At 42.1% G+C, this 15,963-nt stretch overlaps 1 protein-coding gene across 1 annotated transcript in view; it reads left to right on the top strand.

The window, feature by feature from the left end:
• HEATR4 (HEAT repeat containing 4) overlaps positions 1-13,820 on the top strand; it is a 39,995-nt gene extending 26,175 nt beyond the window's left edge. Inside the window, exons 16-17 of the mRNA XM_015071679.3 lie at positions 11,922-12,084; positions 13,734-13,820. Coding sequence (XP_014927165.1) covers positions 11,922-12,080 — 159 coding nt within the window. The 3' untranslated portion in view covers positions 12,081-12,084; positions 13,734-13,820. The remainder of the gene's footprint in view (positions 1-11,921; positions 12,085-13,733) is intronic.
• Positions 13,821-15,963: the final 2,143 nt, after the last annotated feature.

Below are 15,963 nucleotides of genomic sequence, written 5' to 3'. Positions count from 1 at the left end.
GGTTGGCCACGCCTGCCATTCTTCCGCCCGGCGCCGCCTTCTCGCACGGCTGGTAGGCTGTCTCTCACCACCATAGCGGAGTAGCTGCCAGATCAGCTAGCATTTCATGTTTGCAGGGCAATTTAAAAACCAAGTTGCCGGGAACTCTTTAATCTCTGTACATTGGAGTGTGCCCCAGGACGTCCTCATTCCCGAACAGCGTGTTTCCCAGCAACTTTGCACGGGAAGTCTCGAAATTCTTATTTTAAAGGAATGTCCTCGGGCAAAGAGCGAGATTCCTGAGGCAGAGTTCAAACCGGAGTGGGGATGGGGGGCGCACCGGGTCTTTCTGAGCAGATGACGTCATTGATTGACGCCATAACTTCCCTCCTCCTTTGGCCAATACACAATCTCAGTAACTGTGGAGGGTGGGGGGAGCCTGGCTGACTCATTTGGTAGAGCATATGACTTGATCTCGGGGTTGTGAGTTCAAATCCCTCCTTGACACAACCTCACATTAGAAAAAAAAAAAAAAACACGGATAGACAAAATTCCAGTCATTTCTCTCTCTATGATATGAGAAAGAAGTTAAAAAAGAAAGTTATGAGCTTTTATACTTGGATTCTTGATATCTGCCTTTTTCACCCCATCTGGGATTTTGTTTCATTAGCTACGACTTCTCCAGAGTTTTGGATCACACATCTGAATCTTAAATTGACTTCTTAAATCTGAGCCTCTCATTTAGCAGGCACTGTTCAATGTGGTAGGTATGAGGGTGCAATTGTTGAGAACGGCATGGTCACTATTCCATGTAAGTATTATTGCTTTGTACACAAAGATTCTGTGTCTTCATTTGAATCATTTAAGATAAATTTCCAGGAACTGAATTGCTGGGCCAAAAGGCAAGATAGTTTTTGTTATTGTTAGAAGGTTTTACCAAACTACCTTCAAAAGGGTTTACCAAATCGCCCTTCTAAAGAGTTTAGTGTTGCAAGCAATTAGGAGTATGTTAGACTACATGGCCTATAGGGCCTTTTCACTGGTTCTATTTGATCCCCAGTCCTCTGGACTCCAAACACTTACCAAAGCTTTTAGGTTTTACCCTTGCCCATGTGTCACATCCACCTTTTAAAATTTCTGCCTGTAATATGGTCTATTACAGTGGCCCACAATGGGGGCGATTTTGCCTCAATTGGGGGTGGTGTGGAATGTTATAATATATAGTGAATAGAGGCCAGAGATGCTGCTAAACATCTACAGTGCAAAGAACACCCCCCCCCCCCACACACACACCCAGATAATTATCTGACACAAAAGTCAATAGTACTGAGACCAAGAATTCCTGGTCTATTACAAGTAGCCTCCCAACTGATCTCTATCTTTGATCTCTCCCTGTGCTAATTTATAACACAGGTAGCTACAACATTAATTTTCTCAGGTTTGTATACCCAGACTTGCCATCACCCCACTCAAAACCCATCTGGTATTCCATCCACCAATCCAAGTTCCTTAGCTAGGTACTGAAGTCATGTAATGCTACAGCTTTATCAGCCACAACTCTCCCAAGCTCTACTTCTGTAAGTTAAACTATTTATTGTTCCTTGCCTATGTTCTCCATACCTTTACTCACGCTGTTTCCCCCAAATGCTGTCCTCCAAACATCTTTTGTGAAAACCCTTATTAAAGCCCATTTCATATTCCATCTCCTCCCCAAAGGCTCTCCCATCTATCTAAGAGAACTTTGTCCCTTTCGCACGAGCTTAGCACCTTGTGCCTTGTATTGGTGTATCGTGTGCTTGTCATATTCCTTCCTAAACTTCCTAAACTGTAAACTCTTTCAAAAATGGTGGGATTTCAAGGAAAGGTCTTCCTTATGCCTTTTTCTCTTGCTTTTAGCAAACTGCCTTTCATACAAGAGGTGCACGGGAAATGTTTGTGGGAAACAGACCAACCAGAATTGATTCCTTGTCACTCATTAGTATCTGTGGCATTATTAGCCCAGTCAAGTTACTCTCTCAGGTCTCAGCAATCTTATCTGTAAAATGGGAATAATAATTAAACTTACTTCTTCATTGAGTTGTGAAGATAAAATAATGCATATAAGGCATTTAGCACAGGGTCTGGTACAGAACTAAACACTTAAAAAATGGTAGCTATAATAATAATTTATTATTATGGAGCAAAGCCCTATAACATCGCTTGTGTGCCCTTGGCCTGGTTTGGAGGAACTTGGAGTGGGATAAGACAGGAAGTTCTTGAATTGGGCAAAGTGACAGCTGGGATGGGGAGATTAAGATTATTTTTGCATATGTTCCATGGAAGTTTAAGTAAATCTACAGGGACCATATCAGACAAGGCCATTGTGTAAGGAACTACTCTGCAGTTATTAGACCAAGGGTCAAAGTATGAGCTGGGGCGGGTGGCAGGGGGGCAGTATCATATCCTCCCAAGTCCTGTGTCTAGTTTAGGGCTTCAGTGTACAGAAGAAGGGACAGCAGGAAAGGGACCCCTCTTCTTTTTTTTTTTTTTTTTAACGTTTTATTTATTTTTGAGACAGAGACAGAGCATGAACAGGGGAGGGGCAGAGAGAGAGAGGGAGACACAGAATCGGAAGCAGGCTCCAGGTTCTGAGCCATCAGCCCAGAGCCCGACGCGGGGCTCGAACTCACGGACCGCGAGATCGTGACCTGAGCTGAAGTCGGCCGCTTAACCGACTGAGCCACCCAGGCGCCCCGGGATCCCTCTTCTTAATTGACACACAGGTTGTGTGTGCTGGCAAGGCCAAAATATCAGATCCCTGGGGAAATGTTGAAGAAGGTAGTTTAGTTTGTCACTGGGAGATTTAACTACCTTTTCAAAGGGAATAGTTTTCAGTAGACTAGGGATACATCCTGCAGTGAACTAGGGGGATGGGCTGTGCTTCTGGGCTCACAAAGCTTGGGAAGAAATTCAGCTAGAGGAGAGCTCTAAATTTATATTTTCCACATCCGGTACAAACATCTCCTCTCAGTGTGTTCTGTGACCTCATCCTTTGCTTTTTCAACATTTTGTGATTTCCGCAAAGAGTGTTGTTGCTATCTGTCTTCTAGCTTCCCTTGTGACTGAGAGATATCTTTTGGAGCCTGACTTTTTAAAAATTTCATCACTTTTCCTGTAATGCTACTTAGTTCTCACTATAAAAGCAGATATTAATAACCATCTTCAGAAATACAATTGAATGACATGGAATAATGTTCTTAATGTATCATTGGGTGGGAAAAGAAGCAGACACAACAAGTATTCCAGTAGGATCCCATGTGGGGGGACATTTATGTATGTGTGATGTGTATGTGTATACCTACCTATCCATATATGCATACATACTGTTAAAAAGCAACATTTGAGTAAGTTTTCAGATCTAATTGGCTTTATTCAACAAATTTATGAATTAGGAAGCATCCCATCCAGCAAGTAGAAAGGAGCTCCAAGTTGTACAAAATGGCAGGCATTTTATAGGCAGAAAGAGGGTGGGACAAAGAAGTTAAAAGAATGGGCTATTTCAGTGGAGGTTACCTTCCCATAGGGGAAGACAAAGGGTCTTATCATACGGATTACCTTAGCGGTGCAGATCTGGAAATTCCAGACTGATTGGTTTAAAGTTCCACTGTTGGGAAAGGCTGGAAGTGCAGTTAGGTTTAAATGTTGAGTCTTGATGGGGTTTAGCAAAAGTGACTCCCTTGGGGCCTGTTGTTTATTTCAAAGAAAACATGCTACTAAAGAAAGTTTTGGTGTCTTTGCACCACAATATTTAACAGTGATTACCTTTGCGGGCGCCTAGGTGGCTCAGTCGGTTGAGTGTTCCACTTCAGCTCAGGTCATGATCTCACGGTCTGTGAATTTGAGTTCCGCGTTGGGCTCTGTGCTGACAGCTCAAAACCTGGAGCCTGCTTCAGAATCTGTGGCTTCCTCTCTTTCTGCCCCTACCCTGATTACTCTCTGTCTCTCTCTCTCAAAAATAAATAAACATTAAAAAAAAAATTTTTTTTAACGTGATTACCTTTGTATAGTGGGATTCAGGTGATTTTTATCTTCTTTGGTTGTTTGTATGTTCTGGGTTTTCCACATAAAACATACTGTTAATGAAACACAAGTTCAGCTGCCGGTCACTTGAAAGGCGAATACTCAAAAGACGATAGATAAGTTTTGACTGAAAAGGAATATGAGCTTTATTCAGGAGTCTGGCCATCTAGGGAGAAGGCAGACTCTTGTCCAAAGGAGAACTCCCAGGTTTCTGCCTGTTCCAGAATTGTGTGTGTGTGTGTGTGTGTGTGTGTGTGTGTGTGCGCGCGCACGAGCACGCGCGTGCGTTTGCGAGCGAAAGATCATGAGCCAGCCGGCGCCCGCTGCAGACTCCATGATGCCAGCCTCAGTTATCTTGGTACTACTCAGAGGTTGTGCAACAAGTTCTGGTTCCTTGGTACCAAAGGGTTGTGCAAGAATAGTCTGTTCTTTCTGCAAAGGAGGACAAGGTCTACATATGTGCAAAGAGGTCAGTAAAGTCATTTGTGTGACCTTAAAAATGAAAAACATGTTGCTAAGAGGTATCTGAGTTAATCAGAAAGCTAAGGGGACTTCAAACAGACTTGCTGGCTTCTGTGGTCTTCGAACGTTGTGGTCCTCTATTCCACAAGGCCAGTGGCCAGCAAATCTCAAAGAAAGCAAATTGGTTCTGTTACAGATGAAGGTCCTTCATCTCCAGCAAGCAAGGAGTGTGTTAACTTGAAGCCAGTTAACTCTTAAGATCAGCTAGAGTGCTGTTACAACATCCTTGTGCAATTAAAAATACAGTGTTTTTTAAGCAACAAACTTTACTTTCCCAAACTCATCTCATTTTTCTCGATCTCCAGCCATTGTTTGTCTTGCTTTTCTGGTTTTTTTGAGTCAATAGAATTCTCTTTTAAAAAAGAGAGATGCCCCTGCATGGCTCAGTCGGTTAAGAGTCCAATTCTTGATTTCGGCTCAGGTCATGATCTCGAAGTTCGTGAGTTTGAGCCCCTCGTTGGGCTCTGTGCTGACAGTGCAGGCCCTGCTTGGGATCCTCGCTGTCCCTCTCTCTCTGCCCCTCCCCCACTTGCTCTGCCTCTCTCTCTCTCTCTCCCTCTCTCTCAAAAATAAATAAATTTAAAAATTTTTTGAAAATCAAAGGAACTTGACATTCAGATTATAGAAGTTAATAATTGCTTATCGGAGAAGTTGCTATAGAAAACAAGTTAAATTAGGGCACCTGGGTGGCTCAGTCAGTTAAGTGGTTGACTCTTGATTTTGACTCAGGTCATGATCTCATAGTTTGTGAGTTCGGGCCCCACATCGGGCTCTGTGCTGATGGCACGGAGCCTGCTTGGGATTCTCTGTCTCCCTCACCCTCTCCCTCTCTCCCACTTGAGTGTTTGCACTTTCTCTCTCTCAAACTAAATAAACAAAAAAATAAATAAATAAAATTCAAATACACTGGAAGGTGTATTAGTTTGCTAGGTCTGTCATAACAAAGTACTACAGACTTGAAGGCTTAAACAAAAGAAGTTTATTTTCTCATAGTTCTGGAGACTGGAAGTCTGAGGTCAGTGTATTGATGGAGCTGGTTTCTGTGACCTTGTTCCTTGTCTTGTGAAAGGCACCTTGTCTTGTAAAGGACACCAGTCATATTAGATTAGGGTCTACTTTAATGATCTCCTTTTAACTTAGTTACCCCTTTAAAGACTATCTCCAAATATCATATCCTGAGGTACTAGAGGTTAGGACTTTAACATATGAATTTTGTTGGGAGGGGCATACAATTCAGCCCATAGTGATACAAGCTGTCTGGGTTTGAGGACCCAGAGGGGGTCTTGCAGGACCAGCCAAGAGGATCCTTGGCTTTATGCAGGATAGAAATCAAACTCAAGCCAGCAGGAAGTGAGATCAGAGTTTATTGAAGATATAGAGAGAGTGCTGATGCAGACAGAGCATCTGGGAGATTCCAAAAGGAAAGAAGAATGAGGGGCGCCTGGGTGGCTCAGTCAGTTAAGCGTCCGACTTTGGCTCAGGTCATGATCTCACGGTTCGTGGGTTCAAGCCGCGCATCAGGCTCTGTGCTGACAGCTCAGAGCCTGGAGCCTGCTTCACATTCTGTGTCTCCCTGTCTCTCTGACCCTTACCCACTCACATTCTGTCTCTCTCTCTCTCTCTCTCTCTCTCTCTCAAAGATGAATACACATTAAAAAAAAAATTTTTTTTTTAAAAAAGGAAAGAAGAATGAGTCTTGTCTTTGTTCCCAATCTGGGATTTGGGGATGATGGTCTGATGTACTATCCTCTCAGGCATCCATGAACCGTTCAAAACAAGGCCGGTGCTCAGGTGTCCTCCATAAGTCACTTATGTCCCTGGAGCCAGGGGTCTCGGTGTCAGGAGTTAGTGGTGTCTGGAGTCAGTGTTCTTGGAAAACCTTGTGACCACCCCACGAAGTCACTTCTTAGATATCTATTGTGCCGCAAGACTCCAAAGAACTCATTAACTCCTTGACCTTTACAAGGAGGGCATACATTGTTTGTACCATAAGCCCAGATGCAGGGTGGGAGTGCAGGTCTTAGCAAGAATAGAAGCAGGAAAAGGAGTTAAAAAACAGCTTTTGGGGGGCACCTGGGTTACTCAGTCAGTTAAGTATCCAACTTTGGCTCGGGTCATAATCTCACAGTTTGTGAGTTCAAGCCCCGAATCGGGCTCTGTGCTAACAGCTCAGAGCCTGGACCCTCTTTGGATTCTGTGTCTCCCTCTCTCTCTGCCCCTCCCCCACTTTCTCTCTCTCTCTCTCTCTCTCTCTCTCTCTCAAAAAAAAATAATAATAAACATTAAAAAAATTTTTTTAAATCAGCTTTTTTTTCATGGAGTCCCTTCAGTTTCCTTGTCTCAATAACAGGGGGGTGATATCTTAGAACAACCTCAGTTTTTCCCTCTTGTATATGGAAAAGCCAGTTCTTTCCTCCTCTTGTGTCTTTCTTATGTGTCTCCTTTACCCTTCACATACAAAACATTCACAACACTTCACTCGGACACTTCTGGTCCCCAGATGCATGAAGGTTTTTCTTCACAACAAGCAATTCTCTGCAACACCAGCTTGGGGTCCTACAATTTAACTCAATTCTAACCCTATCTACCTGGAGATAGTGTCCAATTCCACAGATTAAGAGGGCTTGGGCCCTCAAGGCTGCTCCTGCCTTACTTCAGATGCCAATCACAAGTAATAGGTCTCCAGGTTACCCTCAGTTTCTGTCCAATTTGACTACAAATCTGAGGTTCCCACAACCGCCTCTTTGGTTTCAATTAATTTCTTAGAGTAGTTCACAAAACTCAGGGAGACATGTTTACCAGTTTATTAAGGATACGATGAAGGGGACAAGTGAAATGAACAGCCAGACCAAGCCACATAGGGGGAGGTCTGGGAGGGTTCTGAAAGCAGGTTTTGTTCTTATGGAGTTGGGGTGTGTGTCACACTCCTGGTGTGAATGTGTTCACCAACCAGAAATTCTTTGAACTCCACACTATTGGGAGTTTATGGAGGCTTCCCCCACAGGCATAATTAATTATTAATTATTGGTTTCTAGCCCCTTTACCTTCTCTAAAGGTTGAGGAATGGGCTGAAAATCCCAAGCTTCTAATCATGGCTTGGTCTTTCTGGTGACCAGCTCCCACCTAGAAGCCCACCCAGGGTTATCTCAATAGACCAAAATATGCTCCACTTTCTCTTTATCACTTAAGAATTTACAAAGGTTTTAAGAGCCCCGTGTCAGGGAAGGGGTCAAGGACAAATATGAGAACAAAAGATGCTCTTAGTACTCTTAAGAAATTATGGGAGCTTCAGGAGCTCTGTGCCAGGAATGGGTGGTGGAGGAGACTAACACATATTTTTTCTATTATCTCACAGGTGATATATACTGAATCACAAGTTCCTTTAAGTACTTTTCCTTCATGAAGGAAGGATCATATGAGAAGTTGTTGAAAGGGGAATAGGAAAAAAGAGAAATAAAAGGAAAATAAAAGAAAACAAATGTCCAGGGCAGTGATTCTCAACCCAAAGTGATTTTGCCCTCAGGGGACATTTGGCATTGTCTAGAGACATTTTTTGGTTGTCACAGCAGGAAGTTGCTACTGGCATATAATGGGCAGAGACCAGAGATGCTAATAAACACTCTATGGTACAGCCCTACAGCGAAGAATTATTCAACCCAAATGTCAATAGAATCAAGATTGAGAAACTCTAGTATAAACTTTCGGATGACTTCACCAATATAAAAAAATTGAAGTCTTTGACTGAATTATTCTACTTTTAGAAATCTATCCTTTAAAATATTCACCTGTGGGGCACCCGAGTGGCTCAGTCAGTTGAGCGTCTGACTTCAGCTCAGGTCATGACCTCATGATTCATGGGTTTGAGCCCCGCGTTGGGCTCTGTGCTGACAGCTCGGAGCCTGGAGTCTGCTTCAGATTCTGTGTCTCCTTCTTTCTCTGCTCTTCCCCTACTCATGCTCTCTCTTTGTCTCCCAAAGATGAATAAATGTTAAAAAAAAAAATTAAAAATATTCACCCATGTGATGGGGTGCCTGGGTGGCTCAGTCAGTTAAGCATCCAACTCTTGATTTTGGCTCAGGTCATGATCGCATGGTCATGAGATCAAACCCAATGTGGGGAGCCTGCTTAAGATTCTCTCTCTTTCCCTCTCTCTCTGCCCCTCCCCGACTTGCATGCAAGTATACTCTCTCTCTCAAAATAAATAAATAAACTTTAAAAAATAAATTAGTTAATATAAACCTTTAACATAAAAAAATGAAATATTCACTCATGTGTACAAAGATACACACATACAGATGTTCATTGCTTCTAATTTCAAAATTGGAAATGATGCAAATGCCTGTTGATAGGCAATTGTTAACAAGAATGACAAGGAAGGATGTTTAAAATATATTATAAATTGGAAAATCAAATTGCCAAACAATATATATGTTGTCTTATTTTTTGTTAAAAAAACACAATTCATACATTTATATATGGTTTCTTTATTTTTTTAATTTTTTTTAATGTTTATTTATTTTTGAGACAGAGAGACAGAGCGTGAGTGGGGGAGGGGCAGAGAGAGAGGGAGACACAGAATCTGAAACAGGCTCCAGGCTCTTAGCTCTTAGCACAGAGCCCGATGCAGGGCTCGAACCCACGAACCGTGAGATCATGACCTGAGCTGAAGTCGGACGCTTAACCGACTGAACCACCCAGATGCCCCTATATATGGTTTCTTTAGAACCATATATGTTGTGTGCATATGTATATGTGTTTGCACAGGTGAATATCAGGAAAGATATATACCAAACTGAAGACAGATGTTTTCTCTGGGAATGGGATTACGGGCAATAGAAGAACTTTCATGTTTTACGTCATATATTTTTGATTTACTTTGGTTAAGGCCTCAAGGAATAAGCCTTTGCTTCGTCCAATGTGAGACAGATTGCAGTCTAACTTTGAGACTACTGACTTCTAGTTTTTAAGACTTACTAAATTACTATAATTCAGGGGTCAATAAATTGTGGCCCTCAGACCAAATCCAGCCTATCTCTGGTGTTTAAACACTCCATGGAGTAGGAATGATTTTTATAATTTTGAATGTTAAATGAAGAATAATATTTTGCAACATAAATGTATACAAAACTCAAATTTCAGTGCCCACATGTAAACTTATATTGAACACAGCCACACTCATTCATTATAAACTGCCTGTGGCTACTTTCCCATGGGATGATGATTGAACCGTGAGATCATTACATGAGCTGAAGTCGGACGCTTAACCAACTAAACCACCCAGGCACCGGAAGCGTGTGACTCTTGACCTCAGGGTTGGGGGTTTGGGTGCCATGCTGGATGTAGAGATTACTTAAAAATAAAACCTTGGGGTGCCTGGGTGGCTCAGTCAGTTAAGCTTCTGACTCTTGATTTTGCCTCAGGTCATAATCTCACAGTTGTGGGATGGAGCCCCATATTGGGCTCTACGGTGGGTGTGGACCCTGTTTGGGATTCATTCTTTCTCCCTTTGCCCCTCTCCTGGTTACACTCTCTCGCTCACTCTCTCTCTCTTTCTCTCTAACTCTCTCAAAAATAAAATCTTAAAAAAAATTTTTTTTTAATCTTTTTTTAGGGGCATTCATTTTTGAATGCCAGCTCTCTGTAAAGACAGCTTTCATGCTATTCACACTTTCTGATCTTATACTCTATTAAACTTTTGCCTGCTGCTCATTTAAAAAAAAAATCTTTTTAAAAATGTTATTTGATGGGGGAGAGGGGCAGAGTGAGGGAGAGACAGAATCCCAAGCAGACTCTGTGTCACCAGCCCAGAGCCCAATGTGGGGTTTGAACTCACAAACTGTGAGATCATGACCTGAGCCAAGATCAAGACTGATCCACCACGTGCCCCCAAAATAAAAAAAAATCGTTACAAAGATAAGTGTTTTCATTTTAAGTTTAAATAGATGCAAATGGTCTTACTTTTAACATTTACATATTCAGTATTTACACGTTGGTATATTTTTTGTTTGTTTTTTAAAATTTATTTGTTCATTTTGAGAGAGAGAGAGAGGAGTGGAGGGGCAGAGAGAGAGGGAGAGACAGAATTCCAAGCAGGCTCCGCACTGTCAGTGCAGAGCCCGATGCGGGGTTCGATCCCACAAACCATGAGATCATGACCTGAGTTGAAATCAAGAGTCAAACACTTAACCAATGCAGCCACCCAGGTGCCCCTGTTTATTCATTTCAAAATTCTTTATTACTTATTTTTTCTTTTTTGAGTAAGCTCTAGGCCCAGCTTGGCGCTTGAACGCATGACCCCAATATCAAGAGTCAAATGTTCCACCAACTGGGCCAGCTGGGTGCCCCTTCATTTTTTGTTTTTTTGAGTTTTTTTGTTTTGTTTTGTTTTTTTTCAGATTCCACATATGAGTGAAATCATATGGCATTTGTGTTCCTCAATCTGACTTATTTAACTTAGCGTAGTACCCTGCAGGTCCAGCCATGTTGTTGAAAAATGACACGATATCATCCTTTTTTATGGCTGTAATATTCATGTGATTGTGTTTCTCACATCTTCCTTATCCATTTCTCTATCAATGTACGCTTAGTTTGCTTCCATAGTTTGGCTGTTGTAAATAATGCCGCAATACACATGGGGATGCATATATCTTTTCAAATTAGTGTTTTTTTGTTTTCTTTTGGTAAATACCCAGTAGTGGAATTATTGGATCATATGGTATTTATATTTTCAACTTTTTGAGGATACTCCATACATGTTTTCCACAGTGGCTGTACCAATTTATATTCCTACCAACAGTGCATAAGGGTTCTTTTTTTCTCCACAGAGGATCTCTCTCTTTATTATTTCATGGACTAATACAGAAAATTGATATTAGAAGTATCTAGATTTCTGAGGATGCTTTAACCTAAGTACAGGCTCAATCCTGGCCATCACTATATTGGTTTATGGGTTGAAATAGAACAGGACTGCGTCCCCAGGGACTATTCACCCTGAGTGAACACACCTCCTCGGCACACCCCTGGAGCAGGTCTCTTTATTCACGGCTACAAGAGTGGCCCATTGCTGCTGCTGCTTCTGCATGATAGTAGTAAAGACAAAAAATGTAGGCTAACCCCAAACATCACACAGATACCCAAGACTTCTTGGGCAGAAAATTCAGGCATATTTGCCACGTTAGGCTTCTGACTGGGGACAAGGAAAGACAGGTCTTGAATTCATATGATCTGTTTTTTTAGTTATTATAGTAGTTAATAGAGCTGTTCTGATAAACCGTGGCTCACGAGGCTTTCTCTTTGGGTCTACCTTTTACATGAGACCACATGTTTGGCATATGCACTCATGTGTTGATATTTCTCTGCAGCCTGTCAGGCCCCGCACACCAAATCCGTGGTCACAGAGTCCAGTCCTGGGCCTAAACACAAGAAGCAGAGGTCGACCATCACCTGTGAAAGATCTACGCACTGCCCGGGAAAAAAGGATCGTGATGGGACCGTTTGGATCTGACAATCCAGATCTCTAGCTGGGTAAATACTCAGAGAGAAGTTTTTTCCAGGGTCATATCCTCTTCCCCCCCGAAGGAAAGGTAATTATTTTTAGGACGATCCCTTCTCTTGCTCCAAGACAGGCAGCAGTGGACCTAGTCACATCCTGGTTCTTTAATTGATGTCGTACAGTCTCCTTGTCGTTATGTATATAAAGAAAAATCTATTTAATAGTAGTCCTGTTTTCTTAATGTGCACCATTTACCCAGAAGGTTAAAGAAAATTGACATCACATTAGATGATTGAGCATATTTTCCCATACCACCGACAGGTTACAAACTAATTTATAGGTCAGAGCTCCAAATTTTACTAGAGTAGAAATATTGAAAGACCCATCATCTCTTGCAAGGTATATAAAGAGCCCTCTGAAACCCAAACTAGAGTACCATTTGTCTAGGAAAGAGACAGCTTTCGTAATTTTTTTTTTTAATCTACAAGTCTAGTCTTGTTCTAGAGCAAGTTCTTTACAAGAGTGTTACAAGAAAATCAGGGTGGCGGGCTGGCTCAGTTGGAAGAGCATATGACTCTAGATCTCAGGGTTGAGAGTTCGAGCCCCACGTTGGATATAGAGATTACTTAAAAAATAAATTAAAAATTAAAAACAACAAGAACAACACAAGAGTGTAGTAAGAAAACCAAGCTGGTGCAATCATTTTCCTTTTGCACCACACAGGTGGGCATGAACACTTTTAGATCCCTTGGAAACAATGATGCAGTTTCACTAGGCTGATTAACAATTCTCATGAACCTCAACAGTACCCTATGGCTTTAAAGCTTTAGGCATGATGAAAGAGTTGCAAACCATGTATGTGTCATTAGATGGGAGTCTGTAAGAGCACACTGATGCAGGCCGGCCAGGTCGAGAACCCAGAGGGGATCCTGCAGGACCAACCAAGAAGGTCTGTGGCTTCATGCAGGATAGAAATCAAACTTGAACCAACTGGAAATGAGACCAGGGTTTATTGAAGATACAGAGAGAGTAGATACAGATGGAACATTAGGGAGACTCGAGAAAGGAAAAGGAACAGGAGTCTCATCTTCGCTTGGGTGTAGAGTTTTTCCAGAGGTTTGTGGTCTAGTGTACGTCTTCTCAGGGATCCAGGAACTGGTCAAAACATGGGTGAGTGCTCAGGTGTCTTCCATAAGTCACTTATGTCCCTGGAGCCAGGGGTCTTGGAAAACCTCGTGACCACCCCCACGAAGTCACTTTTTAGATATCATCTATTGTGCTGCAAGGCTCCAAAGAACTCATTAACCCCTTGACCTTTACAAGGAGGGCATACATTGTTTGTACCATAAGCCCTGATGCAGGGTGGGAGTACAGGTCCTAGCAAAAATAGAAGCAGGAAAAGGAGCAAAGAAAAAAACCAGCTTTTTTTCATGGGGTCCCTTCAGTTTCCCTGTCTCACAACACAATGCCAAAAAATAAAATAAAATAAAATAAAATAAAATAAAATAAAATAAAATAAAATAAAATAAATCCCCACGGAAGAGGAGTTCAAAGTAGTGTGACTCCAGCTTTCTTTCCTAAATACTGATCTCTATTTATAACTGACAGAGTTTTGGGACATTTAGAGGTGAAAATATAAACTATAAAATAAGTGAATCTTTCCCTTTTTCTTCTCTTCCAGTGACACTGTTATCACCAGAAATATAAAAAGCAATAATTTCCACCATGAATGCCTCACAGCTATGGAACACAGGGAAAAAAGGACTTTCCCTTTGGAACACAGGGAAAAAAGGACTATCAGCTAACCACAAAACAAAATCTTTCCTTTCCCTGACTCATGTAACCCATGTTTTTATTTATTCGTTTATACATTCCCTCCAAGTGAAATACTGATTCAAAAAGTATCATCATGGATATCAAAGTTATTTCCACTTCTATCAAACCCGAGGATTCTGGAATCTGGCTACCATGAGGCATTTGAGACAATAAATAATTCTGTACAAGTACTTTCTCAGCCCCTCTATCTTTGACTTTGTCATTTCATAGTGAAAGGACTTTATTGTGCACTCTGCAGTGCTGGCCAGAACAAGAGGGCCCAATGAACACTTCAGTCAGTCAGCAAGGCCAGACAGAAGGTCTAGTAGAAGGTCTGCACTGTGGGAGATGTAGCAGCCGCAGAAGAAATGACCCTTGTGCTCAAGGAGTTTACAAGGGGTTTTATAAGACATACATACAAGAATCTTTCAAAGACAATATGCTTAATCTAGTAGGAAATGTGTGGCACCCAGCAGATGTGCTGTAGGAGTCGGGGTGGAGGTGGGAGGTGCTGGAATAGTCATGAAGACACAGGAGTTTGTTTGGATCTCAGTGCACAGGACTTGGATAGACAGAGAGAAGACCCTCCAGATGAGGGGAAGGATATGAGAAAAGGCTGGAGGAAGGAATGAGCTTGCTTTTGTTAATCTGTTCATATAAACAAAATATTATACTGACAAAATACTCCAGGAGTATCCCAAACCCTTTATAAAGAGCCTTGCCTGTCCTTCCTGACTGAAACATCTGTAGGACATGCCCTTCTCAGTTGTCTCCTTTTTATTGTTCCTCTTTTCCTCTTTCCTCTCCCTTTCTTCTGCCACAGACCTTCATTATCTCCACTGGCTGATTAAACAAGTGACAGCTCCCTATCCTACCCTAAAAGGAAGCTTCTGTTTGGCCCAGCATGTGAGAGAAATGCAGTGCCAACCTTCTCTTGGTTGAGATCTAGAGAAAACTTCCATTTTTCAACCAAGATTCATGTCTTTATCAGTTTACACATACCAGCTAAGTTAGTATCCATTAGTGAATTACCATCAACAGCAATCTTCTTGACAAGACCAACAGCAAAGTGGGGCTTGTGGGTCAGAAGGAAAGCATCTGTGTTAGAATTTACTCCCTCTTCTTCACAATCTCCTCCTGGTTATCACTTAATCCTCTCGCTCTACCATCATTTCTTTAAGAAAAGAAAATTTTTTAACGTTTATTTTGAGACAGAGAGAGAGTGTGCACGCGCAAGCAGGAGAGGGGCAGAGAGAGGAAGAGAGAGAATCCCAAGCAGGCTCCTCACAGCCAGTGCATAGCCGAAAGTGGGGCTCAAACCCATGAACCATGAGATCATGACCTGAGCCGGAATCAAAAGTCGGATGCCTAACCAACTGAGCCACTCGGGCACACCCCCCATCATTTCTTGATGATCTGTATTGTCAGCAAACATTTATTAAATGCATGTATTATTGGAGCGCCTGGCTGGCTCAGTGGGTTAAGAGTTAAGATCAACTCTTGATCTCGGCTCAGGTCATGATCTCACAGTTCATGGGACCGAGCCCCGTGTTGGGCTCTGTGCTGACAGTGCAGAGCCTACTTGGGATTTTCTCCATCTCTCTCTTCCCCTCCCTTTCTCCCTCTCTCAAAATAAACAAATAAAACATTTTTAAAAATGCATGTATTTATTTACTCATCATGGATATGTCAGGAAGCATAAGACCGTTTCTCTTACTTTGAGGAATTTGTCATCCAGTTGGATAAAATAGGCTTGTCTGTTTAGAGGCAGCATCAGACCCTCTCAGGGGTCAAGAATGAGCTGGATACTCTTAACATTTTTGAGACTCCAGAAGTACTTTATTTTTTTTTTTTTTTACGTTTATTTATTTTTGAGACAGAGAGAGACAGAGCATGAAGGGGGAGGGGCAGAGAGTGAGGGAGACACAGACTCTGAAACAGGCTCCAGGCTCTGAGCTGTCAGCACAGAGCCCGATGCGGGGCTCGAACTCACGGACCGTGAGATCATGACCTGAGCTGAAGTCAGACGCTTAACCGACCAAGCCACCCAGGCGCCCCTCCAGAAGTACTTTAAAAAATAAAGTGCCCAGGCTGTC

This window comes from Acinonyx jubatus, chromosome B3, assembly GCF_027475565.1.
Source record: "Acinonyx jubatus isolate Ajub_Pintada_27869175 chromosome B3, VMU_Ajub_asm_v1.0, whole genome shotgun sequence".
In the NCBI taxonomy this organism is placed as follows: Eukaryota; Metazoa; Chordata; class Mammalia; order Carnivora; family Felidae; genus Acinonyx; species Acinonyx jubatus.
The sequence above is the reverse complement of the archived record's forward strand: the minus strand, read 5'-3'. Positions and strand labels throughout refer to the sequence as shown.